Below are 23408 nucleotides of genomic sequence, written 5' to 3' on the forward strand. Positions count from 1 at the left end.
CAAATCGAGGAATTCTTCAAATGTGAACATGTTCTTACTGAAACTATTGAAAACACAAAGCGGCTCGAGCAGTCAAAGGTTATTAAAAGCGTAGTAAACGGAAAGGCATGGCAGGAAGTACGGTTAAAATATGGCTCTGAATGTTTGATCCCAATCTCAGTATACGCTGATGAGTATGAAATAAATGATTGCCTCAGCTCACACAACAAGAAGCACGTAATCTGTGGAATATACTACTCGTTTCCTACCGTACCGGTGCAATATTCGTCTAGGCTGTGCAACATTTTCGTGGCAGCCATGATAAAAAAAGTTGACATAAATGAATTTGGAGTAAATAATTTGTTCGGTCATGTGATTAATCAATTTAAAGAATTAGAAATGAATCCAATAAGTTTCAACACATTTGAGGACATCAAAACGGTTAGATTCGTAGTTGCCATATTTCAGGGTGACAATCTAGGGCTTCACTCGTTACAAATGTTTATGGCATTTGGTGCTAACTATTACTGCAGATTTTGTCGCCGACCGAAACATCTTCTACAAACTGATTGTGAAGAGCATTTGAGTGATTTGAGGAACGAGGAGAATTATAATACCGATGTCGCTTTAAATAACCCCCCGGAAACAGGAGTTAAGTGTAGTTCGGTGTTCAACACACTTCCATCCTATCATGTAACTAAAAACTTGTCAGTGGATCCCATGCACGACTTATTTAGTGGAGGAATATGTATTACTGGTATTGAAGAGATCTTAAATCATTGCATATATAAAAAGCATTTTTTGACGCTTAGTATGTTGAATGCACACAAAAACCAGTTTAGTAAGCAGGTCTATAATGCATCTTTAAAACGAATGCCAGATATCAGCGAGACGTTCTCATCTACCAAAAAATGTAAGACAGTATCTATTAGAGCTACTGCAAGCGAGGCTAAAGCATTTTTGCATTTTTTCACTCTAATAGTAGGTCCATTCGTGCCGGAAAATGATGAAGTTTGGAAATACTGTAAAACCCTAATTCAATTAGTAGATATTATTCTTTCCCAGACCTTAACCGAAAACGATATTGAACAGCTTAGAAAACTGGTCACTCTTCATCATAAGCAATACCAACAACTTTTTGAGCAAAAACTAAAGCCAAAACATCATTTTCTTAATCATTACGGCACCGTGGCAGAGCAGAATGGTATTTTAGTTAGCATGATGAATTTCCGCTACGAAGCAAAACATAAGACTTTTAAAGAATATGCTCGTGTAATCTCCTCACGCCGAAATATTTGTTACACCTTATGCATAAAGGCAGCATTACAATTTGCGTATAATGTCCAAAATGGAATGTTTTTCAAGTCCACAGAGAATAATAATTTTTCACCATGTATTTTACAAAACCGTCCATATATATCTCAAGTGCCTCAGCCTATGTCCTTCGACGCTTCTATGGATACTCTCGTCTCAAAACAAATTAAAAACTTCGGAACTATTTACAAAGAAGGTATGTACTTGACTTTAACAGAAATTAAATCAGTTCAACTTTTTGAAATAATAGAGTTTCTTCTGATAGAAGAAGTCATATATATCGTAGGTGAGCAATGGTTAGTTGGCGGATTCATTGATCATTACCTTGCATACGAAGCTATTTCTAAGATGAGCATTGTAAAAATAATTAGATTAAGTGAATTTGATGGCCCTCCGGTTTCCGTTCACAATATCATGAACAAGCTTTTGTTTCGTAAATCTCAGGACTTTTCCTCAATGGATACAGAAACGGATTAGTGCAATGTTGTATTTAGAGTACAAATGTATATACATAATGTTATAGTAATAAATGTATTATTGCATTTTGCGTTTATTTATCAGTTGCGTAATTGGCGTACTAATGTTGCAAAAAGAAGATATTTAAAGATGATGGTTTAATAATATGTTCAAGTATTTGATTTTTAATCCATCGTTTTAAAATATCTTATTTTTTCATCATTAGACCGTCAATAGCGTGAAAATTATTCTGAATTTTATTTTACTCCTCAGAAATCACATATTGTATTTATTTGTGATCACACATCAAATGCAATAGATTGACTATTAAAATGAAACAGTACAGACCTTTATTATTTATGTGCATTGCATTTTGGAACAAAAGGGGTCTAAAAATCTGGTTCTATGTGCAAGACCAATAACATTTATTTGCGAAGCTTGATCGCAAAAATCTATGTGCGCGGCACATATAAAATAGATGCGGATTTTTTTTAGTGTACTAGCACTTCCACAGGTCGTTCCAGCCGATGCATCACACTAAATACGCTGGAATCCTTCGCCATGTGGTTCGTCGCTCCGGAATCCAGGATCCACTCCGTATTCCCCAGCACTTTTTCTTCTTCCTTCGACGCCAAAAACACAACATCCGCACGATCCGAGCAACGGTCTTCTTCATCTGCTACATTCGCTTCACTGTTTCTAAATCTTCGCTGCCTATGCTCACTCGGATCGGGATCCGCTAACAGCCTCACACGACAATCGGCTCGCTTGTGCCCACATTTACCACATCGAAAACACGTAATCTTCCTCCTGGTGTGCCTGCTCACCATGGCAACGCCGTCACCATCGCCATCATTCTCCACAAGATTTCTTCTTTTTAAGTCTACGTCGAGTAACCGCTTCTTTACGAAAGCCATCGTAACACCACCAGGAAGCGTCTCAATCGCGGTCACCACCGAATCGAACGACGACGGGAGGGTCAACAACAAGTGACAAATCGCATCCGAGTCTTCTACTGCTGCACCACTTTCTTTCAACTCGCGAATCAGCCTATCGAATTGCAACAAGTGTTCCGGCAAACTAACACCCGCCCCCTCAACGTAACGCAAGGTGAGGAGCTGTTTCCTAACGAAAAGTTGTCCGGCTACACCGCGACGCTCAAACACTGCCCTCAGCGTATCCCATATTCGCTTCGGGGTCGCGCAATCCTTCACCAACTCGAGCTGATTATCAGCGATGGCCGAAATTATTAGCGCCTTGCACTTTTTCACAGCACCAGTTCGCACAACCATTTGCTTTTTCTTCGCTGCTTTCACATCAGCCGTATCGTCAGCCATCACTCGCAAATCATCGATTTCATCAATTTCCCGGTGCACACAATCCAGCAAATCGTACGTGTCGAGTACGGTCTCCATCCGGAACTTCCAATTGTGGAAGCCGGTACCGTCGAACGCGGCGATTTTAATTTTCTCGTCCATGCCTGGGACCCACAACCTGTTGGAAATATCGCACAGTGGACAACTTCAACAGCGGACGGAAAATCAACGGCGGACGGAATTCACGGACCGGGAAGAAAGCAAAACACCGGTGTACTTTCTAACAGTACTCGAACGACTAATTTATTCTCACTATTTACAATAACAATAACATTCGACAACACACAACCACGGTGTATCTACATTACATAAAGGTCGTCTCGATATGAGGGTTGTCTGATTGCACATTTCATACACTCTCAACATTTCCAACACAGCCTCCCGTATCGTTACACCTGGAGATCACCACAACAAACGGAATCGCAAATCGACCACGTTCTGATGGATGTGTTGTGGCCAAGATGCCACTTTCTGAAAATGAGATGGTCACCTTGTACTGGTCTCGAATTGAGATACTGAGAATGAGTGGTATGAGACAAAGATATGAGTATCAATAAATGATTTAGTCAGTTATGATTTAACTAGCATCAACAACACTCTGCGTGTTTCCCTATTCTCCTAAAACCGAAAATGACAGGTTTTAACAGTGTCGACGAGGAGAAAATGTGATTTTTTACTATATTGTCGCACATTTCACAGCCGCAGGTGATTTTATTGCTTTTGGTGTGAATGTTAGCGACATTTGTGATATATTTTTGTATAGCGTGCAAGTGTTTTTTTTTTGTTTTGTTCGTTAGAGTGCATCACATCACGACCGCCAGTATATTTTGTGCTTTTGGCGTGTTTTTGGATGATTTTTTGAACGTGCGTATTTTTTGTTATTTTTTTATGTGCGCGCTTTTTTGAACATTTTCGGTCACTTGTGTTGATTTTTTTTGCTTTGTGAGGTGTAATTGTGTTTTTGATGTCCAGTTAGCAAATCTGTCGACATTTTTGTTTCACTTTTTACAATACCCTCTTTTGTATTTATCGAAGCTTGTGTGAAACAGTGCAAAAAAAAGTAGATTTTTATTCACGTAGAATGCTTTTTATTGTGTTTTAATTGTTCTGGTGTGTACTGTGAAATTCGTTTTACCATGCTATTTGCATGAGGGAGACATGTACTTATCGTTTTATACGATTTTGAATGTCTTCATATTTTTTTTTTATCTCTTGATAGAGATATTTTTGTCGCACACCATTTTGAACATTCTACGATTTGGAATACCATTCCTTTTTAAGCACGATGAGTAGTTTAAGAGTGTACTTTGATCAACTGTGGTAATTTTCATTTGCGCCATTCCCTTTTGACTGGAGTACAGTCACTGGACTAAGCCCTGGGAAGATAACACCAACGACCACAGTTTTGATGTTTTTGTGTTGAGCTGTTAGCTACCCGAGAGCTCAGAAAGTACGTCGGCAGCCAACCCAAATTTGAACAGTGAGATATACCTACATTTCTCAGTCAGCAGTGTGAGACACAGTGAGGATATTTCTGTGTGGACGGTAAATTCAAAGGTTGAGAAGAGAAGCACTAGCCGCAGGAGTGATAGCTGCATTGAGCACATGCAAGTGCATCACCACCGACGTCACCTAAACAGGAACAATCAATAGGCCATTGAGATGTCATTCGGGCTGATATTTTATGAAGTTTTCTCGCACCTGGATGGAGGAAGACCTTTCTGGAACATTGAGGAGTGCTACAAAATTTATTTTCTATTGCTTTCTTTTTGTTTTAGCTGTTGATCGATACGAAAAAGTTTTGTTTTTGCAATTGCTGTGATAGTGAGTCCCGATTGTGCATCATTGATTATGAAGGTCGTAGGGTAGTTAGCCCAATTTTGTATTTATGTTTTAAGATTTTTTTTCATTGACGATTTTTTTTTGTACAACAAAATATTCAAGTAAGTTTGTTTTGAGTATATTTTTTACAACTCGACAAATACTGTTACGGTTATTTTTATGTACCCAGTTTTTTTTTTCGATGGGAGGAAAGAGTAACATTGGCGTTTAGATTAGAGGAAAAGAAAGTAATGGAAACAAATGACAATATTTGTTGAGGTTTTCAAAAAAATATGCAAAAAATATTGCATACCTGGTGTTGGCGGTACCCCTCGTTGCGGCACGCAGAGAGGTTCCCTCGGACGAGTCGGTGTAAAGATGCGGGTTGACAGAATTCGTATGTCACTGTCAGAATTCGTTTATCAGAACCTGTATCATGAATCAGCAATAATATTGAACTATATCCACGAGTGAGTTGTTGCAATAGTTGGTTTTTCGAAGTGAGTTTGTAAATTTACTGATGTTAACACTGTATTAATGAATTCTTTAATTACATACGTTTGTAGAGTTTAAATATTGGATTCCTAAGTAGCTCATTAGTAGTCGTGCGTGAATTAAAGCTGAATTTAGGGTACGTTTTGCCTGAAATGAAAACATTATACTCACCTTAACCTTGAATCATATGAACACCTGTAGATTTCCCGTTAATTGATGATCGTCGATAAGATTGTCCTTCGCGGTAGATTGTCCGCAGTTAGCAGTAAAACACTGAAATTGTAAGAAGCCCCTCATACTTACCCAAAGACATTATTAATGATTGACTTAATAAATTACAGCCTTGTAGCTGCTTAATAGCAACTCACAAGACGGTGTTTTTTTCTGAAATTGGGAACACCTGGCGTAAAACGCGTTCTGATTGTATAAGCTATAATTATGTTATAATTACAAATTGTGAACTTTTATTGTGAACCTAATACTTAAGGGAAGAGGAGTTGTTGTGGCCAAGATGCCACTTTCTGAAAATGAGATGGTCACCTTGTACTGGTCTCGAATTGAGATACTGAGAATGAGTGGTATGAGACAAAGATATGAGTATCAATAAATGATTTAGTCAGTTATGATTTAACTAGCAACAACACTCTGCGTGTTTCCCTATTCTCCTAAAACCGAAAATGACAGGTTTTAACAGGATGGACGGCACTTCTCCGACATTATCGACGTCAGGACCTATCGTGGCGCTAATATCGACTCTGATCACTACCTGGTGAAGGTTAAACTGCGCCCAAAACTCTCCGTTATTAACAATGTACAGTACCGCGGCCGCCCCGGTACGATCTAGAGCGACTGAAGCAACCGGATGTCGCCACCGCATACGCGCAGAATCTCGAGGCAGCGTTGCCGGACGAGGGTGTGCTCGATGTGGCCCCTCTAGAGGACTGCTGGAGTACAGTCAAAGCAGCCATCAACAACGCAGCCGAGAGCACTATCGGGTACGTAGAACGGAGTCGACGAAACGATTGGTTCGACGAGGAATGCATAGCGGTTCTGGAGGAGAAGGATGCATTGCGGGCGGTAATGCTGCAGTGCCCGACGAGATTCGAATGAACTGGGTATTTCACCCGAATCCCTTACGCAGTGTTTCACACCGTCCATCGTTGCTTTAATCAGTTTAGTCAGCTTGCCAGGAAAGCCGTTTTCGTCCATGATTTTCCATAGCTCTGCGCAGTCGATACTGTCGTATGCCGCCTTGAAGTCGATGAACAAGTGATGCGTTGGGATCTGGTATTCACGGCATTTCTGGAGGATTTGCCGTACGGTGAAATCTGGTCCGTTGTCGACCGGCCGTCAATGAAGCCGGCTTGATAACTTCCCACGAACTCATTCGTATTCGGTGACAGACGACGGAAGATGATCTGGGATAGCACTTCCCAACTAACAATCACTTATTTTACAAGCACCTTTACGACGAATTGATTCAGCATGACGCTGTCTGTCAGTCTGTCTGTCAGCGTGAGCATTGTCTGTGGCTGAATAACATTTGGATAATATTCAGGCACTACCTTTGTTCGGGTTTTGTTCACACAAATTTGGAGAAACTATAAAGCATAGTGTCGTGTACAAACTGAACTGTTTGTTGTTAAATCGTTTTACAACTATATAGTAAAGGTGTTATTCAGCTTTAGCAAAAATGATTAAAAATAAATAAAAAGCAAAATTTTTTAATTTCCACGAGACTTTATGATTGTAACTTAATGCTGTGAACAAATATTGTGAAATAATAACTACACATAAATTTACCTAAATCCAGATTCGAACTCGAGACCCGGTGATTGCCAGCCGCATGCCTTTTTATCTGCGCCATCTTAGAGATGATGAATTGCAGCGCTCAAATCAAAACATAAACTTCCCGTGGTTTAATAATGATCAGACTTCGACTCCTATTCATCAGTGGTGAACTAGCACAGACATTATGATTAACGACTGAAGAACAGATTCATTCAGCTGCTCGTTCAGCTGTTGTTCACGTGTTTTTCATCATGTACTCTGAGTCGAAATATGATGAAACGAAAGCGCTTATTTGACTTGTGAAAAACACATTATACAGATACATGTGCTAATTTTTACATGAACTTATCAAGAAGCAGAAAAAAGGTCTTGTTAAACTATGTTGTAAAGGAATTACTGCGAGTCGAATAAAAATCTTATTTAACGCTTGAAAAGTGTTTTAAATCATCAATGTTATTACCAATACGAAAAGTTGAACATTGGCTACCTTTTCAAATGAAATAGCATTTGTACAATAATGTGTACAACATAATTTTACTTCAGCTGTTATTACTATTATAAAGCAACAATTCAGCATGCATGCTTGTTTGCGGCTGGCGATTGTTAGTTGGGTTTGCAGGCAACATTCAGAATAGTGATCGCCCTGAAGTTCTCACATTCCAAATGGTCGCCTTTCTTGTGAATGGGGCAGATTACCCCTTCATTCCATTCCTCCGATAGCTGTTCGGTTTCCCAGATCTTGACTACTAACTGGTGCAGAGAGGTGGCCAACTTTTCCGGGCCCATCTTGATGAGTTCTGCTGCGATACCGTCCTTACCAGCCGCTTTGTTGTTTTTGAGCTGGTGGATGGCATCCTTAACTTCCCTCAGCGTGGGAGTTGGTTCGTTCCCGTCCTCTGCTGCACCAACATTTCCTCCGCTGCCTTGGTCCTCCGTGCCTACATTCTCTTCGCCATTCAGGTGCTCGTAAAAGTGCTGCTTCCACCTTTCGATCACCTCACGTTTGTCCGTCAGGATGCTCCCGTCCTTATCCCTGCAGATTTCGGCTTGCGGCACGTAGCCTTTGCGGGATGCGTTGAGCTTCTGATAGAACTTCCGTGTTTCTTGGGAACGGCACAGCAGTTCCATTTCTTCACACTACGCTTCTTCCAGGCGGCGCTTTTTCTCCCGAAAGAGGCGGGTCTGCTGTTTCCGCTTCTGTTTGTAACGTTCCACATTCTGTCGAGTCCCTTGCTGCAGCATTACCGCCCTCGCTGCGTTCTTCTCCTCCAAAACCGTTCTGCACTCTTCGTCGAACCATTCGTTCCGTCGATTCCGTTCCACGTACGCGATGGTGCTCTCGGCTGCGTCGTTGATGGCTGCTTTCACTGTACTCCAGCAGTCCTCTAGAAGAGCCTCATCGAGCTCGCCCTCGTCTGGCAACGCGGCCTCGAGATTCTGCGCGTATGCTGAGGCGACATCCGGTTGTTTCAGTCGCTCTACCTTGTACCGTGGCGGTCGCCGGTACCGTACTGATCGTACATTGTTGATGATGGAGAGTTTTGGGCACAGATAGTGGTCGGAGTCGATGTTGACGCCACGATAGGCCTCCTGCAGCGCTACGATGCCGAACCCGCGGTCGTTCAGTAGATCGGCGAGAATGCGGGTGCTCCCAATGAAGTTGAGAGATCGGCAGTTCCACGTACCGAGTTTCCAATCGCAAGTCCATTCTGTTCGCTGGGGTCGTTGCCGTGGGTCTCGGTTCGTATTATTCTGTTGCTGATTTTCCGTTACAATATTTTTTTACGGCTGGCTCGTAGGGCCGGACACCAACCCCCTACTTTCCGGAGGACCATAGTGCACAGTTGAACTTAGAGGCCTTCCCTGGCACTCGGACGTTGATCAGCGGCCCGTAACATGGGGATCAGACGCTGGCGTAACCCGAGCAAAGTCCACCAAAAAAAAAGGTCGATGTACTTGCGGTGGGCGGCCATCCTCCAGTTCGGCGATCGTGTAGTAGATCAGATGTGCTAAAGTTAAATTGTGGAGTGAAGTAAACCAGTGATAAGACCAGATATTGAGGTGTGCACCACATTATTCATGTTACAGAAATTGAGGGTTTAAACTCTTTGAACAATGAACTTAATAACCTTCAAATCGTTCTCCCGGATTTTAAATGAACCCGATTTTCCAACGCACGCGGGTGACCGTGTCATGACTCAATTTAGTCAGCAAATTGATGGTAATTGTCGTGTTGTCTATCTATTTTTCACTCTACAGGTACAATCTTCGTCATTGTGTGCTCCACGATCGTCCACTACACCAACGAAGATGAAGATACGTCCAAGTTTGTCGATCCGCTGTGCTCGATAATGTCTTGCGTGGTTCTGATGGTGCTGAGCTACCCCTACAGTGAGTGGATGGTTTCTGTAATGAATTGGAGAAAAAATTAACCTGTTTTGTCTGCTTTATTCCAGTGAAAGAATCTGGCATGATTCTCCTACAAACCATTCCAAATACGATCGACATAGAAATATTCGAACAGTCGCTGCTGAAAACGTTCCCGCACGTGGTGAGCGTTCACGACCTGCACATCTGGCAGCTCAGTGGCGAGAAGTACGTCGCTACGGCACACATAATTTTTGAGGATCATAAGGTATTTTACCTACTAGAACACTACAAATGTTTAACAACTATCTGGGCCCATAACTTTTCTGATCAACGTATTTCATGTATTGTTCTAGGTATACCCGGAAATCAACGACATGGTGATCAACTTCTTCCACGACCAAGGTATCAGCAAGGTGACCATCCAGCCAGAATTCAAAACCAAGCTTCCGGAACTGCCCCTATTAACATCCCCAACCACCACGTCCTCCACACCCGCCAACACCTCCACTAGTTCGTGCCTGATGCAGTGCCGTCAGGAGGCTTGTCTCCAGAAGCACTGTTGCGAAAGAATCATCAAGGACGATGGTAAGAAATCCTCTGCCGCCAAATCCAACTCCGCCTCCAAGGAAAAAATCGAACAGATCGCGATGGAGGTCCACCCCCACCTGGAAGCTGGAACCAGTGGTGCGAAGGACATCATCCCCACTATCACTCAAACCATCAGCAGCCCCACGTTGGCCATCGAAAACGAAGCTCAAGTCCCAGCCAACAACTCCACTAGTGCGGCGGTGTCTTCAAAGGGCGATGAAACCCGCGAAGACACCGACAAGCAACGCTACTAGTGTGCGAAGTACAAAGAACCAATAAGACTGACCGAATCGGAAGTCAACACAGTCGAAGAAAATCCGTTACGCTTATTGTAGTTTCAAAGTGAGTTTTTAAGTTTTAACTGTTTCCTCGACAGGGATTTTTCGTTATTTTTTAACGACCAAAAAAGAAACGATGAAAGATATTACATCGAAGATGGGCGAAGCGGAAGGAGAAGAACTCTGGATCCTAACAAAGTAGCGTTAAGATATTGTAAAGGTATTCCTAATTTGTGTGATCAAAGCCTTAAGCCATATGATGGAGAGAAAACGAAATGTTAAAATGAGTGAGATCAATCCTACGATCATATTGTGTCCTGATATTAAGGAACAGTTTTACGACTGTCACAATGAACCAGTTTTTATTTTAGATGCTTTTAAAACATTGTTATGCATTTCAACCGATCATTAGGCTTAGTGTTACATAATACCTATAATGTAAGAAAAATATTTGTTAAACTAAGCGATGACGAAGAGAATAAACGAATTTATTAAGTATGCCTCAGTTATCATTTACACGTATAACGTCCCTGATCATTGCCTGATTACCTTAACTCACCCGTCAGACTAAGGCCTGAGTGACCTCTGTTGTACATAGTACCAAGTCGTCTCCGTTCTGCTCGGTCCATGGCTGTTTAGCTCCAGTTCTCCACTTGATCGGCCCACTGCGCACCACTTCTTATTGTACCGGTCGGATGACTCTCGAGAACCATTTTAGTCGGGTTGCTATCCGACATCCTGATGACGTGACCCGCCCACTGTAGCCTCCCGATTTTCGTGGTGTTGGACGATGGTTGGATCTCTTATAGCTTAGCAGCTGATGCAGTTCGTGGTTCATTCGCCTTCTCCAAGTCCCGTCATCCATCTGCACTCTACCGTAGATGGCACGCAGCACCTTCCGTTCGAAAATGCCAACCATCGCGCCCTTGGTCCTTTGCACGTAGCGTCCATGCTTCGTGCCCATAGAGGACTACCGGTCTAATCAGCGTTTGTTATTGTGCATCCAGTTAATAGATGGATATTTGGCACTGTTTGCCGACCGTTTTAAACCATCGCTCCCCTACACGGACAACTAATGTTGACAAACTTCCATGGCACAAAAAATGAATAACATTCACATGTGTTTTTAAGCTGCCCGTAGGCTCACATTTTTATATGAATTTGAAAAAAAAACTATGCTTTAATATGCATCTAACTCATTTTGGTATCATAATTACAATTTTTTTCGAACTGGTTCATTATGCAACTGAAATGGGTTGTATAATGAAAAATAGTTGTATAATGTTCATAATGCAATTCATTTGAGTTGCATTATGAACATTACTTTTGCAACTCGTTACCAACTATTACCAACACTGCCTTCAACTATACCTACAGCAGGGACAAATGCAACATAGACGGTTCTTCGTAATCCTACGTAGGATACCCCATTCGACACAGCTGCGACGTAGCGTTCTAATACACGGAGCGTGTCCATGGAACAACCTTTCGTTAAAAACGAAATACAAATCAATGCTAGATGTCTTAAAACGGTCGCTATTATACCTACAGAAACGAATTGTCATTTTAGTATTATTGTTCCAATAGTATCTACTTCAAAAATGTGTTTCCTTGACCTATCCTAAGCATTCAATGTCACAGTTTCGCGTAATTGATTGAATATACACTGCCCCCACTCGCATAACAGTCCCATTTGCAAAAAGTAGGAATTAAGAAAACAGCGTTTGAACTTGGACAACTCGTTCCCATATAAAACTTTGAAAAATCGACATAACTTGAAAAATATTTCGATCAACTCGAAACTTTCACAGATTGCATTCATTTCATTTATTTAGTTAACATCAAATTCATGATAATACTGAATCAACAATTTGCCGCCATAATACTCGATTTGCAGCTGCAGCTCTCCAACGTCGGTCACGCCCAACACTCGCCAGATCACGCTCCACCTGGTCCGCCCATCGTGCTCTCTGCGCTCCACGCCTTCTTGTACCAACCGGATGGTTAGCAAACACCAACTTTGCAGGGTTGTTGTCCGGCATTCTTGCAACATGCCCTGCCCACCGTATCCTTCCGGCTTTGGCTACCTTCTGGATGCTGGGTTCTCCATAAAGTGCAGCGAGCTCGTGGTTCATCCTTCTCCGCCACACACCGTTTTCCTGCACGCCGCCGAAGATCGTCCTTAGCACCCGTCGCTCGAAAACTCCGAGTGCTTGCATGTCCTCCTCGAGCATCGTCCACGTCTCGTGCCCGTAGAGAACCACCGGTCTTATTAACGTCTTGTACATGGTACATTTGGTGCGGGGGTGAATCTTTTTTGACCGCAGTTTCTTCTGGAGCCCATAATAGGCACGACTTCCACTGATGATGCGCCTTCGTATTTCACGGCTCACGTTATTGTCAGCCGTTAGCAAGGAACCGAGGTAGACGAATTCTTCTACCACCTCGAAAGTATCCCCGTCTATCGTAACATTGCTGCCAAGGCTTGTCCTGTCTCGCTCAGTCCCACCTACCAGCATGTACTTTGTCTTAGCCGCATTCACCACCAGTCCGACCTTTGCTGCTTCACGTTTCAGGCGGGTGTACTGTTCTGCCACCGTTCCAAATGTCCTAGCAATAATATCCATGTCATCCGCAAAACATACAAATTGGCTGGATTTCGTGAAGATCGTACCCCGGCTGTTGAGCCCGGCTCGTCGCATAACACCTTCCAGGGCGATGTTGAATAGTAGGCAGGAAAGTCCATCACCTTGTCGTAGTCCCCATCGAGATTCAAATGAACTGGATAGTTCACCCGAAATCCTTACGCTGTTCTGCGCACCGTCCATCGTTGCTCTTATCAGTCTAGTCAGCTTCCCGGGAAAGCTGTTCTCGTCCATAATTTTCCATAGCTCTGTGCGGTCGATACTGTCGTATGCCGCTTTGAAGTCGATGAACAGGTGATGCGTTGGGACCTGGTATTCACGGCATTTCTGGAGGATTTGCCGTACGGTGAAGATCTGGTCCGTTGTCGACCGGCCGTCGATGAAACCGGCTTGGTAACTTCCCACGAACTCATTTACTTTAGGTGAAAGACGACGGAAGATGATCTGGGATAGCACTTTGTAGGCGGCATTCAAAATGGTGATCGCTCGAAAGTTCTCACACATTAACTTGTCGCCTTTCTTGTGGATGGGACAGATTATCCCTTCCTTCCACTCCTCCGGTAGCTGTTCGGTTTCCCAGATCTTGACTACTAACTGGTGCAGACAGGTGGCCAACTTTTCCGGGCCCATCTTGATGAGTTCCGCTGCGATACCGTCCTTACCAGCCGCTTTGTTGTTTTTGAGCTGGTGGATGGCATCCTTAACTTCCCTCAGCGTGGGAGTTGGTTCGTTCCCGTCCTCTGCTGCACCAACATAGTCATTTCCTCCGCTGCCTTGGTCCGCCGTGCCTACATTCTCTTCGCCATTCAGGTGCTCGTCGAAGTGCTGCTTCCACCTTTCGATCACCTCACGTTTGTCCGTCAGGAGGCTCCCGTCCTTATCCCTGCAGATTTCGGCTTGCGGCACGTAGCCTTTGCGGGATGCGTTGAGCTTCTGGTAGAACTTGCGTGTTTCCTGTGAACGGCACAGCAGTTCCATTTCCTCGCACTCCGCTTCTTCCAGGCGGCGCTTTTTCTCCCTGAAGAGACGGGTCTGCTGCTTCCGCTTCTGTCTGTATCGCTCCACATTCTGTCGGGTTCCATGCTGCAGTATTACCGCCCGCGCTGCATCCTTCTCCTCCAGAACCGCTCTGCACTCCTCGTCGAACCAATCGTTTCGTCGACTCCGTTCTACGTACCCGATACCCAACTAACAATTGCAAGTCACAAACAAGCAAGCTTGCTGAATTCTTGCTTAATAATGGTAATGATAGCTGAACTAAAATTATGCCCTACACATTACTGTTTAAATGATTTTTCGATTGAGAAAGTAGTCAATGTTCGACTTTCCTCATCGGTATCAACTATGATAAATTAAAACACTTTTTAAACGTTTAAAAAGAAATTTATTCGGCAAGCATTGATTCCTTAACAAAGGAGTTTAACAAAACATTTGTCTGCATCTTATTACGCTGATGTATCGATAAGCATATGCTCCTGAACAATGTGCTTTTCACTTGTCAAATAAACGCCTTCAGCCCGTCATAGTTTGACTAGGAACTTTGTTCGGATTATGGGATAAATCATGGCTAAAACTGTTTAGAGTACCAAGTTATTATAGATCTAAGATCTTAATATTTTAAACGAATCACATAAAATAAAACAGAATAGAATTATGTAGTTTAACATTGAGTGCCAAAAGACGTAATCAACGTAAAAATGAGGCATGTAACAAGATATCTTGTACCCTGATTATTATATTTTTTATCTTCCGCAGCAGTTCGATTGTACGAAACACTTGGATCGATGCATTTGACATTGCAATGCTGTCGTGTTTACTGAATATTGATCCTGCAGTCACCTAGATAACCAAACAGCATTCAGAAATCGACACATTTCAAGTATCCCTAAACATCCATATGCACTATTTATTGAACTTAACATCAAGATTCTGTAATTCTGTAATTCTGTAATCTCAACGCATCCTCTGGCCCCTTTGCCTATCTGCGCTTTCCCCTCCGCTGAGCGATACGTCTACTAGATGAAACACGACGATGTTACAAACTCTGGACTTAATAAAAAGTGAGTTTCTAATACCGTTGGTCTAGCCGACTAGACCTTCACCTACGGCACAAGTGTCCGATCCTTAAGGGACGGTGTGTGTTTCATTTTGGTAAGACAATAGATCCGTTGCGCACTGCTGTTTCTAGATCAATGGCGTTCTGCAATGCAATCATGGTAACAGAGTCTAGTTATGATTACTTTTCATAGAACCTAGTTATTTACAAGCCGAGCAGTAGTACCAGTACTAGTACCGAGCTTCTATTACTAGAACTAATAGGACTTAGCTCATCTTACTAGTTTTGAAGCTTTTGTAAACTTAAAGTTGAATTGTCTAGTAGTTATTATCTAATTCCGCTAAAACGCTCGTTAGCCAACTTGTAATTGTAAAAATAATTTAATTAGTGAATTGTGACGTAGTTAATTAATGCCGGATTAGAAACAGCAGATGCGGTTCGCCAAGAGGTCATCCACTAATCAGTTATGTGAAACTATGGGACGGACAAGATATGTGAATTCTCGCAATTATTAATATTACTACCGATGGAAGGAGGAAGTGAGAGTTAGGGGAACTAGCTCGATTGTGGATGATCTCTTGCGGCTGTAAAAGAAGGCTGATTAATGTTAGTTAGTTTACCCTTTTCCTTCCCACGACTGGTATGATTATTGATTGAACAAAGATTGCTATTCTTGGTGTAAATTTGAGTCAATCTAATTGAAATTAGCTTTAAAGCAGATTGATTGATAGTAAACTTAGTTTCATTGTTCATGGAAGATTCTACCGTTACCGTTCTTAATTGTTGAGAATTCAATTGTTGTTGCTATTTAATTATTTATGTTCACATGCCATTGTGTAATATTAAACTGGCTTGTCTTTAATGAATCAATGTAGCTCCGGAGCAACCGTGGGAAAGAGAGGGTCATTAAAATTTGTTAGGATACTCATGTGACATGGGCGACGATTCCAGCATGATGTCCTCAACGGTGGGTTGATGCGATCGTTGGTCATCACTATCAATCATCCATTTATCGGTTTGGCCTCCTCGCTCGTTGTCGTCTTCAAGTGTAGTTCGTCTGGTGAAATGTAATAGAAATACAAGGTGGGCCGCTCATATCCTCCGGCCCAGCAGCATTAGTAAACAGTTACGTGAAGTTGTATCAAAATTCTACAGAGTGTTGGGGAAGGGGAGGGGAAATAAACATACTTCTTTCTACACCTAGCAGTTCAGATCTTCTGTTCACACTGTCATTCCAACCTTCTTTCAGTGTGAAACGTTTCTGGATCTGGAACGGGTGGTATCACTTTACGTTACTCTTCTATCATTAACATAGATAACTACTTTTAAAAATAAAAGTTTTGTCCTACTACCTATTTTATATCTGAAAGATGTTAATTGGCCAAATGTTTCGTTCAGCAAGTCTATGTCCATATTGATGATACAACCTTTTATTAATGAGTAATAATGTTGCTTACAGTTGTGAGGCAATATAACATTCAACTCGTTGAGTGCAAGTTATGAACCTACAGAAAATTTCTTATTAAGATGTTTCCTCTAAAACTACTAAACAAACACATATTGAAACGTGAAATTGTATTGTAATAATTGATCCTAATCTTAACCCTATCACTGGAACGCGTTTGAAGCAAATTGATATTGCTAATGATTTGGTTGGGCATTAAAAGTTTTTTTGGTTTCGACAATAGTCACATACTATGCCCTACGACATTGACGATTCTATTGTCTATGGCTCACCTATTTCGTGCCACCCAGCAGGGACTTGGTCTGGTACCCAATTCAGTACCTATATCTGCTCCACGTAATATACCGCACCTCTTTTGTTTTGTGATATATTACGCGGAACATTACTCTCTTCATTCGGATAGCGGCTATGTAACCCATTGGATTAAAAGCCTCCATCGAACATGAAGCGATTAATCGGAGACTGAAGACTCTATACCAAATTTGGCTCAGAGACAGGTAATCAGTGAGGTCCGTTTTTCTCGTTTGTCAGAGACGATTGATACGTATTAAGACAAACTTTCCACTGCATCTGTCAGCAATAATCGGTGATCGATCAACCTTCTGAGTACCCCAATTCACAAAAGAATGCCAAGGATCACCGCTCATGCTTTACAATACAGTTGGAAAAACTAGAACAACACCTGGCCACAATGATGCATAAAGCACTAAAGCGGACCGGAAGTGTTGGTGAGCCAGCCCCCACCTTATTGAACTTAACATCAAGATTCCATGACAAAAGCATAAATAAAAAATTGCTTAACGGATCTTCGACTGAGCATGAGAAGATAACCTGAACAGATGCTCTGAATGCACCAAGTCCAAGACCATACCGCACCACATATTGTCATACATTTTTAAAGATCGATATTTAATAATAAAAATATAAACATATTCATATCGCAATTAGTACATCTGGAGACAATGTCTTCAATAAGGACCAACACTGTTTGGCCGCATTCGATACAAGTTTTCTCACCGTGCGATAAAAATACTGACAGCGAAATCAGAATGGAAAACACGTGCTTTGGGCTGAACAGTTGTTAAGTATAAGGCGTTGTTCAGTTGATTACCACGTGCTGTGCTAATTCACCACTGCTGAACACAAGTTCAGGAGTGACCATTATTGAGTCATGGGAAGATTATGTTTTGCTTTGGGTGCTGCATCTCACCATCTCTAGGATGGCGCAGATAGGAAGGCATGCGGCTGGCAATCGACAGGTCTCGAGTTCTAATCCGGATTTAGGTAATTTTATATGTAATTCTTATTTCATAATATGTGTTCTCATTATAATAACAATAATTACTCTCGTGAGAGTTCAAAATTTTTGCATTTTATTTATTTTCAGCCATTTTTGCCAAAGCTGAATAACAACTTTCCTGTACATTTGTAAAACGTTTTGAAGAACAAAAAATTAAGTTGGTGCACAACATGATGCTTTATAACTTCTCCAAATTTGTGTGAACAAAACCCGAACATAGGTTGTACGTGAAAATAATTCAAATGTTATTCAACATTATGTTGAATTAATTCGTCATAATGGTGTTTGTTAAATGAGTGATTGTTAGTTGGGTAGTGCTCTCAGCTGCGTTGTTGATGGCTGCTTTGATTGTACTCCAGCAGTCCTCTAGAGGGGCCACATCGAGCACACCCTCGTCCGGCAACGCTGCCTCGAGATTCTGTGCGTATGCGGTGGCGACATTCGGTTGCTTCAGTCGCTCTAGATCGTACCGGGGCGGTCGCCGGTAATGTACGTTGTTAATAACGGAGAGTTTTGGGCGCAGTTTAACCATCACCATGTAGTGATCGGAGTCGATATTAGCGCCCCGATAGGTCCTGACGTCGATAATGTCGGAGAAGTGTCGTCCATCAATTAGAACGTGGTCGATTTGCGATTCCGTTTGTTGTGGTGATCTCCAGGTGTAACGATACGGGAGGCTGTGCTGGAAGAAGGTGCTACGAATGGCCATGTTCTTGGAGGCGGCGAAATCGATGAGGCGTAGGCCATTTTCGTTCGTCAGCTGGTGGGCGCTGAACTTTCCAATCGTCGGTCTGAATTCCTCCTCCTGGCCTACCTGAGCGTTTAGATCCCCTATGATGATCTTGACGTCGTGGTTTGGGCAGCGGTCGTACTCGCGTTCGAGCTGCGCGTAAAATGCGTCTTTGTCATCATCAGTGCTTCCGGAGTGAGGGCTGTGCACGTTTATTATGCTAATGTTGAAGAATCGGCCCTTGATCCTCAACCTGCACATTCTTTCGTCGATCGGCCACCAACCGATCACGCGCCTCTGCATGTCGCCCATCACTATAAAAGCTGTTCCCAGCTCACGTGTGTTGCCGCAACTCTGGTAGATGGTATGATTACCTCTAAACGTTCGCACCATAGATCCTGTCCAACACACCTCCTGCAGCGCTACGATTCCGAACCCGCGGTCCTTCAGTATATCGGCGAGTATGCGGGTGCTCCCGATGAAGTTGAGAGATCTGCAGTTCCACGTACCGAGCTTCCAATCGCAAGTCCCTTTTCGTCGCTGTGGTCGTCGCCATTGGTATCGGTTCGCATTCTTCTCTTGTTGATTTTCCGGTGCTAGTCTTTTTTACGGCTGGCTCGCAGGGCCTGACACCAACCCAGTAACCCAGGGAGCTGGGCTTACCTTCCCGGAAGCTACGGGTTCTGCATTGGCATTTCCTCCAACTACAGTGCTAAATAGCTAGGCTCGAGCGCCAGTCTTCGCCGGGGGTGGTGTTTTTAATGGGCGCCCAGGAGATAATATTTTACCTGAGCTTCCACCCCCACAGATTGCTTTGCACCTGAATACAGAACTGTGAAAAATATTAGGATCACTAAAAATATGTTCAGTTTTGTGTTGCATGATACAAAAATCCATGATGGGACTGTACAGGGTGCGGCAGGAAAAAATGCGAAAAGTTCAAGGCACTATTACACGCTAAATATGGTATATATATGACTATTTTTTCATGACAGTGTATCAGTCAATATCTATATTCTAGCACTGAAAAATAAAAATGAACACATTTGATGTTTAACATGTGATAATGAAGGCCTAATAAGCGGATATCAATAAACTGCGCGCCCAATGGTCATTAAACAAAATGACTATAACAGTAACAAAATTAGCTCAAATTCGATGAACAACCAGACCACACTGATCCAGAGCCATGTAGTTTCACATACCAGATGAAATAAGTACATATATTTGATGATATTGTAGAGAAAATCAAAAATTTTGTTTTATCAGATGCGAAATTTAGCGACCTGTGCGATTTTCTGCGGTTTGAAAATTCTGGTTGTGTTCATCTTCAGGCGCCGCCCTGTAAAGGTTAGTGACCAAAATGGTAATTTTTTTTAATAAACTTTTCAGAAAACTAGCCTATTATAGATCATGGAACGTTGAAACATAGATTGGTTAATGTCAAATGGACGAAAATGAGGTTTGAAGTTGAAAAACACTTTCGCATTTTTTCCTGCCGCATACTGTAATGCGGGTACTTTCAATATGGGACGCTCATGATTTGGTATTTTTTCGCACATTGACATAAAAATCCGCAATTTTTATTATGGGGTTTGAAAGTACGTTGAAAATGATGATGATTCCTTACGTTAACTCAAAAGTGATGAAAAGTCAAATGGGACTGATATGCGAGTAGGGGCAGTAACAGGGCTGTTACACAGGAATTTTATGAAAACTAACAATATGTTAAATGAAAGCTTTGAATTTATATATTGTGGGGAAAATGCAAGAACCGGACAGCGAAAATAACTAGCTAATGCCAAAACTGATTAACTTAGTAGATATATAATTTTTGTCCTTTTTGCACCATAACCATGAATACCAAGTACTTCGGAGCTAATTTAATCGACTGATTAAGAGATATTAGACAAAGTATATCTCGCTGATTTTCTTATCCATTTGTTAATCGATTCAAGATCTTTTGGCAGATAACAAAAGATACAATATTCCAGAATATGTAAGCTATTTTTTAAAAATTTCATACAAGATTCTAGCAGGTGTCTGGCATTTCTGGTACTTTAGTCCATGGTCTATGATGCTGTTTTGGAAACCAATTCACTAGATGCCAAATCCACAATATTTTCTAGAACTTTTGGTCCATCACACAAAATAAATATGATAAATACAAATAATACAACAAAAGTTTTAATAAGCGTAAGAAGGGTTCTGTTCACCATAGGTGGATTAAATCGGGTTTTAAATTTTTAGATGAGTTAAAAACTCACTATTGAATATTTTTTGAGTAGGCCCTTTTTGACAGCCGTGCTGTCAAAATGTCTATGGTTCATTATGTGCAGAATAGACCAAAATAGACTTAACAATCGGGTCTGATAAGGCACTTTGATATTTGAAGCTATTTTAATAGTAATTTTCAAAGAAAATATTCACAAATCTCATACAACCTTTCGATATTATTTTTAGCTCATCCAAGTAGTAATTCTGAATAAAAAAAAACAAGTTAAATAAATGTAGACTATTTCAACTGTTAGTGTCATTTATTTTGAACTACAAATTTTGAAAGCGGGAAAAGCCTCTTTGAGTGATTTCCTCATCTACGAAATCTTTCTCAAAAAGGCACAAAACCTTTTTACCTTTTCAAAAAATCGTTATAATATAAACTTAAAACTAAAGGCTCCTCCGGAAAAGTATCCATATTCGAGCCGTGATCTTGATGCGGATTTGTCAAGGAATTTTGAAAATCATGGACAGGAATCGACCTAACGGACGTAGTTCTTGAAAACTGATAAAAAAAAATTTTAAAGAGTATCAAACAACATAACCAATTTCAATAAAATATCTGTGAAGAGTTTTCATCATGACGTAAGATTTACAACCTAGAATATCTCTAACAGATACTGGCTATTTCAATGTGATGTACCAATGCACAGTGGGAAAAATCGACCCAAAAAACGGATCTTTTAACGCCGCTGGTTTCGGTGCATGAAGGTGACCATTTCTGACGTAAAAAATACGAGAAATCGATTGGTGCTAAATTCATTCACCACACGGCACGGGAAGTAGTCCATTTTGCCCCATTTTGCCCTTTTTTATTCAATAAGAGAATCATAATGTACTTTCAAACAACAAGCACGACTGTAGATCGTTGAAAATAGCTGCAGGTGTAATTAGAGGTTCATAGCAATCATTAAAATACATGGAAGATCCTTTAAGTTGCTAATTTTGCCCCATATGCCCCAACAACTGCCGAAAATTCACACTTTTACCTAATTATGAATGGATTTTTAATGTTACTGTTTTGAAGTTGATTTTTTTGACATAAACAAATTGCACTGAATCTATTATTACCAGAATCATCTTCGGGAGTTGTCCAATTTGCCCCATTTTGCCCTATTTTCATAGAAAAAGGAGATTTAAAATGTACTTATAAGAAACAGATACTGCTAAGGAACATTGAAATTAGTTATAGGTCCAATTGGAAGCTAACAGCTATCACGCGCATATATGAAAGATAGTTTCCCTATTTTACCCTACATGCCCCTAAAACTGCTGGATGATCACATTTTTTGTATTGTTTTGTAACATCACCATACATCATGGTTGCAACATGAAATCATTGATCATTTTTGACACATACAAATACAGTTTATCGATTAGCTTTAGAACCATTCACGGGAATGTACAAACAGATGTCCATTTTACCCCAATTTGGCCTGATTTTTTGTCGTCTCATGAATAAATTGATTTCTCGTGTTTGCTTATGTCCGAATTAATCGACTTCTGGTACTGAAACCAATGTAATAAAAAAAACCGGTAAAATATTTTTCTTTTTTCTAATTCATGCTTTTGGTGGGGAATTGAGGGCATAATAAGCATTAATCTTAATCTTAATATGTGTCAAACATGCACAAAACTGATTAAATGTAGCATCTTTAATATATACATATTGGTACTTTAAGACGGCCTATTTAACCAGTTTTGTTCATATTTAACACATTTATCAAATGCTTATTTTACCCATAATTCCCCATGAAAGCTGAAGTTATAGAAAAAGTCATATATGTATATATGACTGTATTTTCGATTACATTGGTTTCAGCACCAATGAAAATAAGGGATAATAATTTAATTAATTATAAATTCACTACATAACAAAAGAGCAAATTGGGGTAAAATGGACAGCTGATTGTACCATTCACGGAATGATTCTAGTATTAAACGATAAACCGCATTTGTATATATCAAAAATTATCTCATTCATGTTTTGCAACCAGTGACATTACAAAACCATACAAAATATGTTATTATCCAGCAGGTTTTGGGGCATGTAGGGTAAAATAGGAAAAAGATCTTTTATATACGCGCATGATTACTCTTAGCTGCCAAATGTTCCTTAACCTAATTTCAACATTCCCAACAATATCTGTTTCTTATAAACACATTTTAAATATCCTTTTTTATATGGAAATAGGGCAAAATGGGGCAAATTGGACAACTCCCAAAGATGATTCTGGTGATAATAGATTTAGCGCTTTTTGTTTATGCCAAAAAAATCAACTTCAAATCAGTAACATTAAAAATCTATTCATAACTAGCTGTCCCGGCAAACGTTGTCTTGCCATGTGGTGGTTTGACAACTGTAAAGCTCATAACGTCACCGCACTCTAGATTGGTTTCATTTCGATCGTGTTGATTTCCTTCCCAGCTCATGAAAATCAGTAATTTTCCAATTTTCTTACTTTTC

The 23408-nt window shown here is 41.0% G+C and overlaps 1 protein-coding gene across 1 annotated transcript in view; it reads left to right on the top strand.

Moving 5' to 3' along the window:
- Positions 1-10966, top strand: part of LOC134284301 (calcium/manganese antiporter SLC30A10-like) — a 365099-nt gene extending 354133 nt beyond the window's left edge. Inside the window, exons 4-6 of the mRNA XM_062843100.1 lie at positions 9492-9623; positions 9689-9867; positions 9956-10966. Of these exons, the coding sequence (XP_062699084.1) occupies positions 9492-9623; positions 9689-9867; positions 9956-10444 (800 nt within the window). The 3' untranslated portion in view covers positions 10445-10966. The remainder of the gene's footprint in view (positions 1-9491; positions 9624-9688; positions 9868-9955) is intronic.
- Positions 10967-23408: the final 12442 nt, after the last annotated feature.

Source organism: Aedes albopictus, chromosome 3, assembly GCF_035046485.1.
Source record: "Aedes albopictus strain Foshan chromosome 3, AalbF5, whole genome shotgun sequence".
Classification (NCBI taxonomy): Eukaryota; Metazoa; Arthropoda; class Insecta; order Diptera; family Culicidae; genus Aedes; species Aedes albopictus.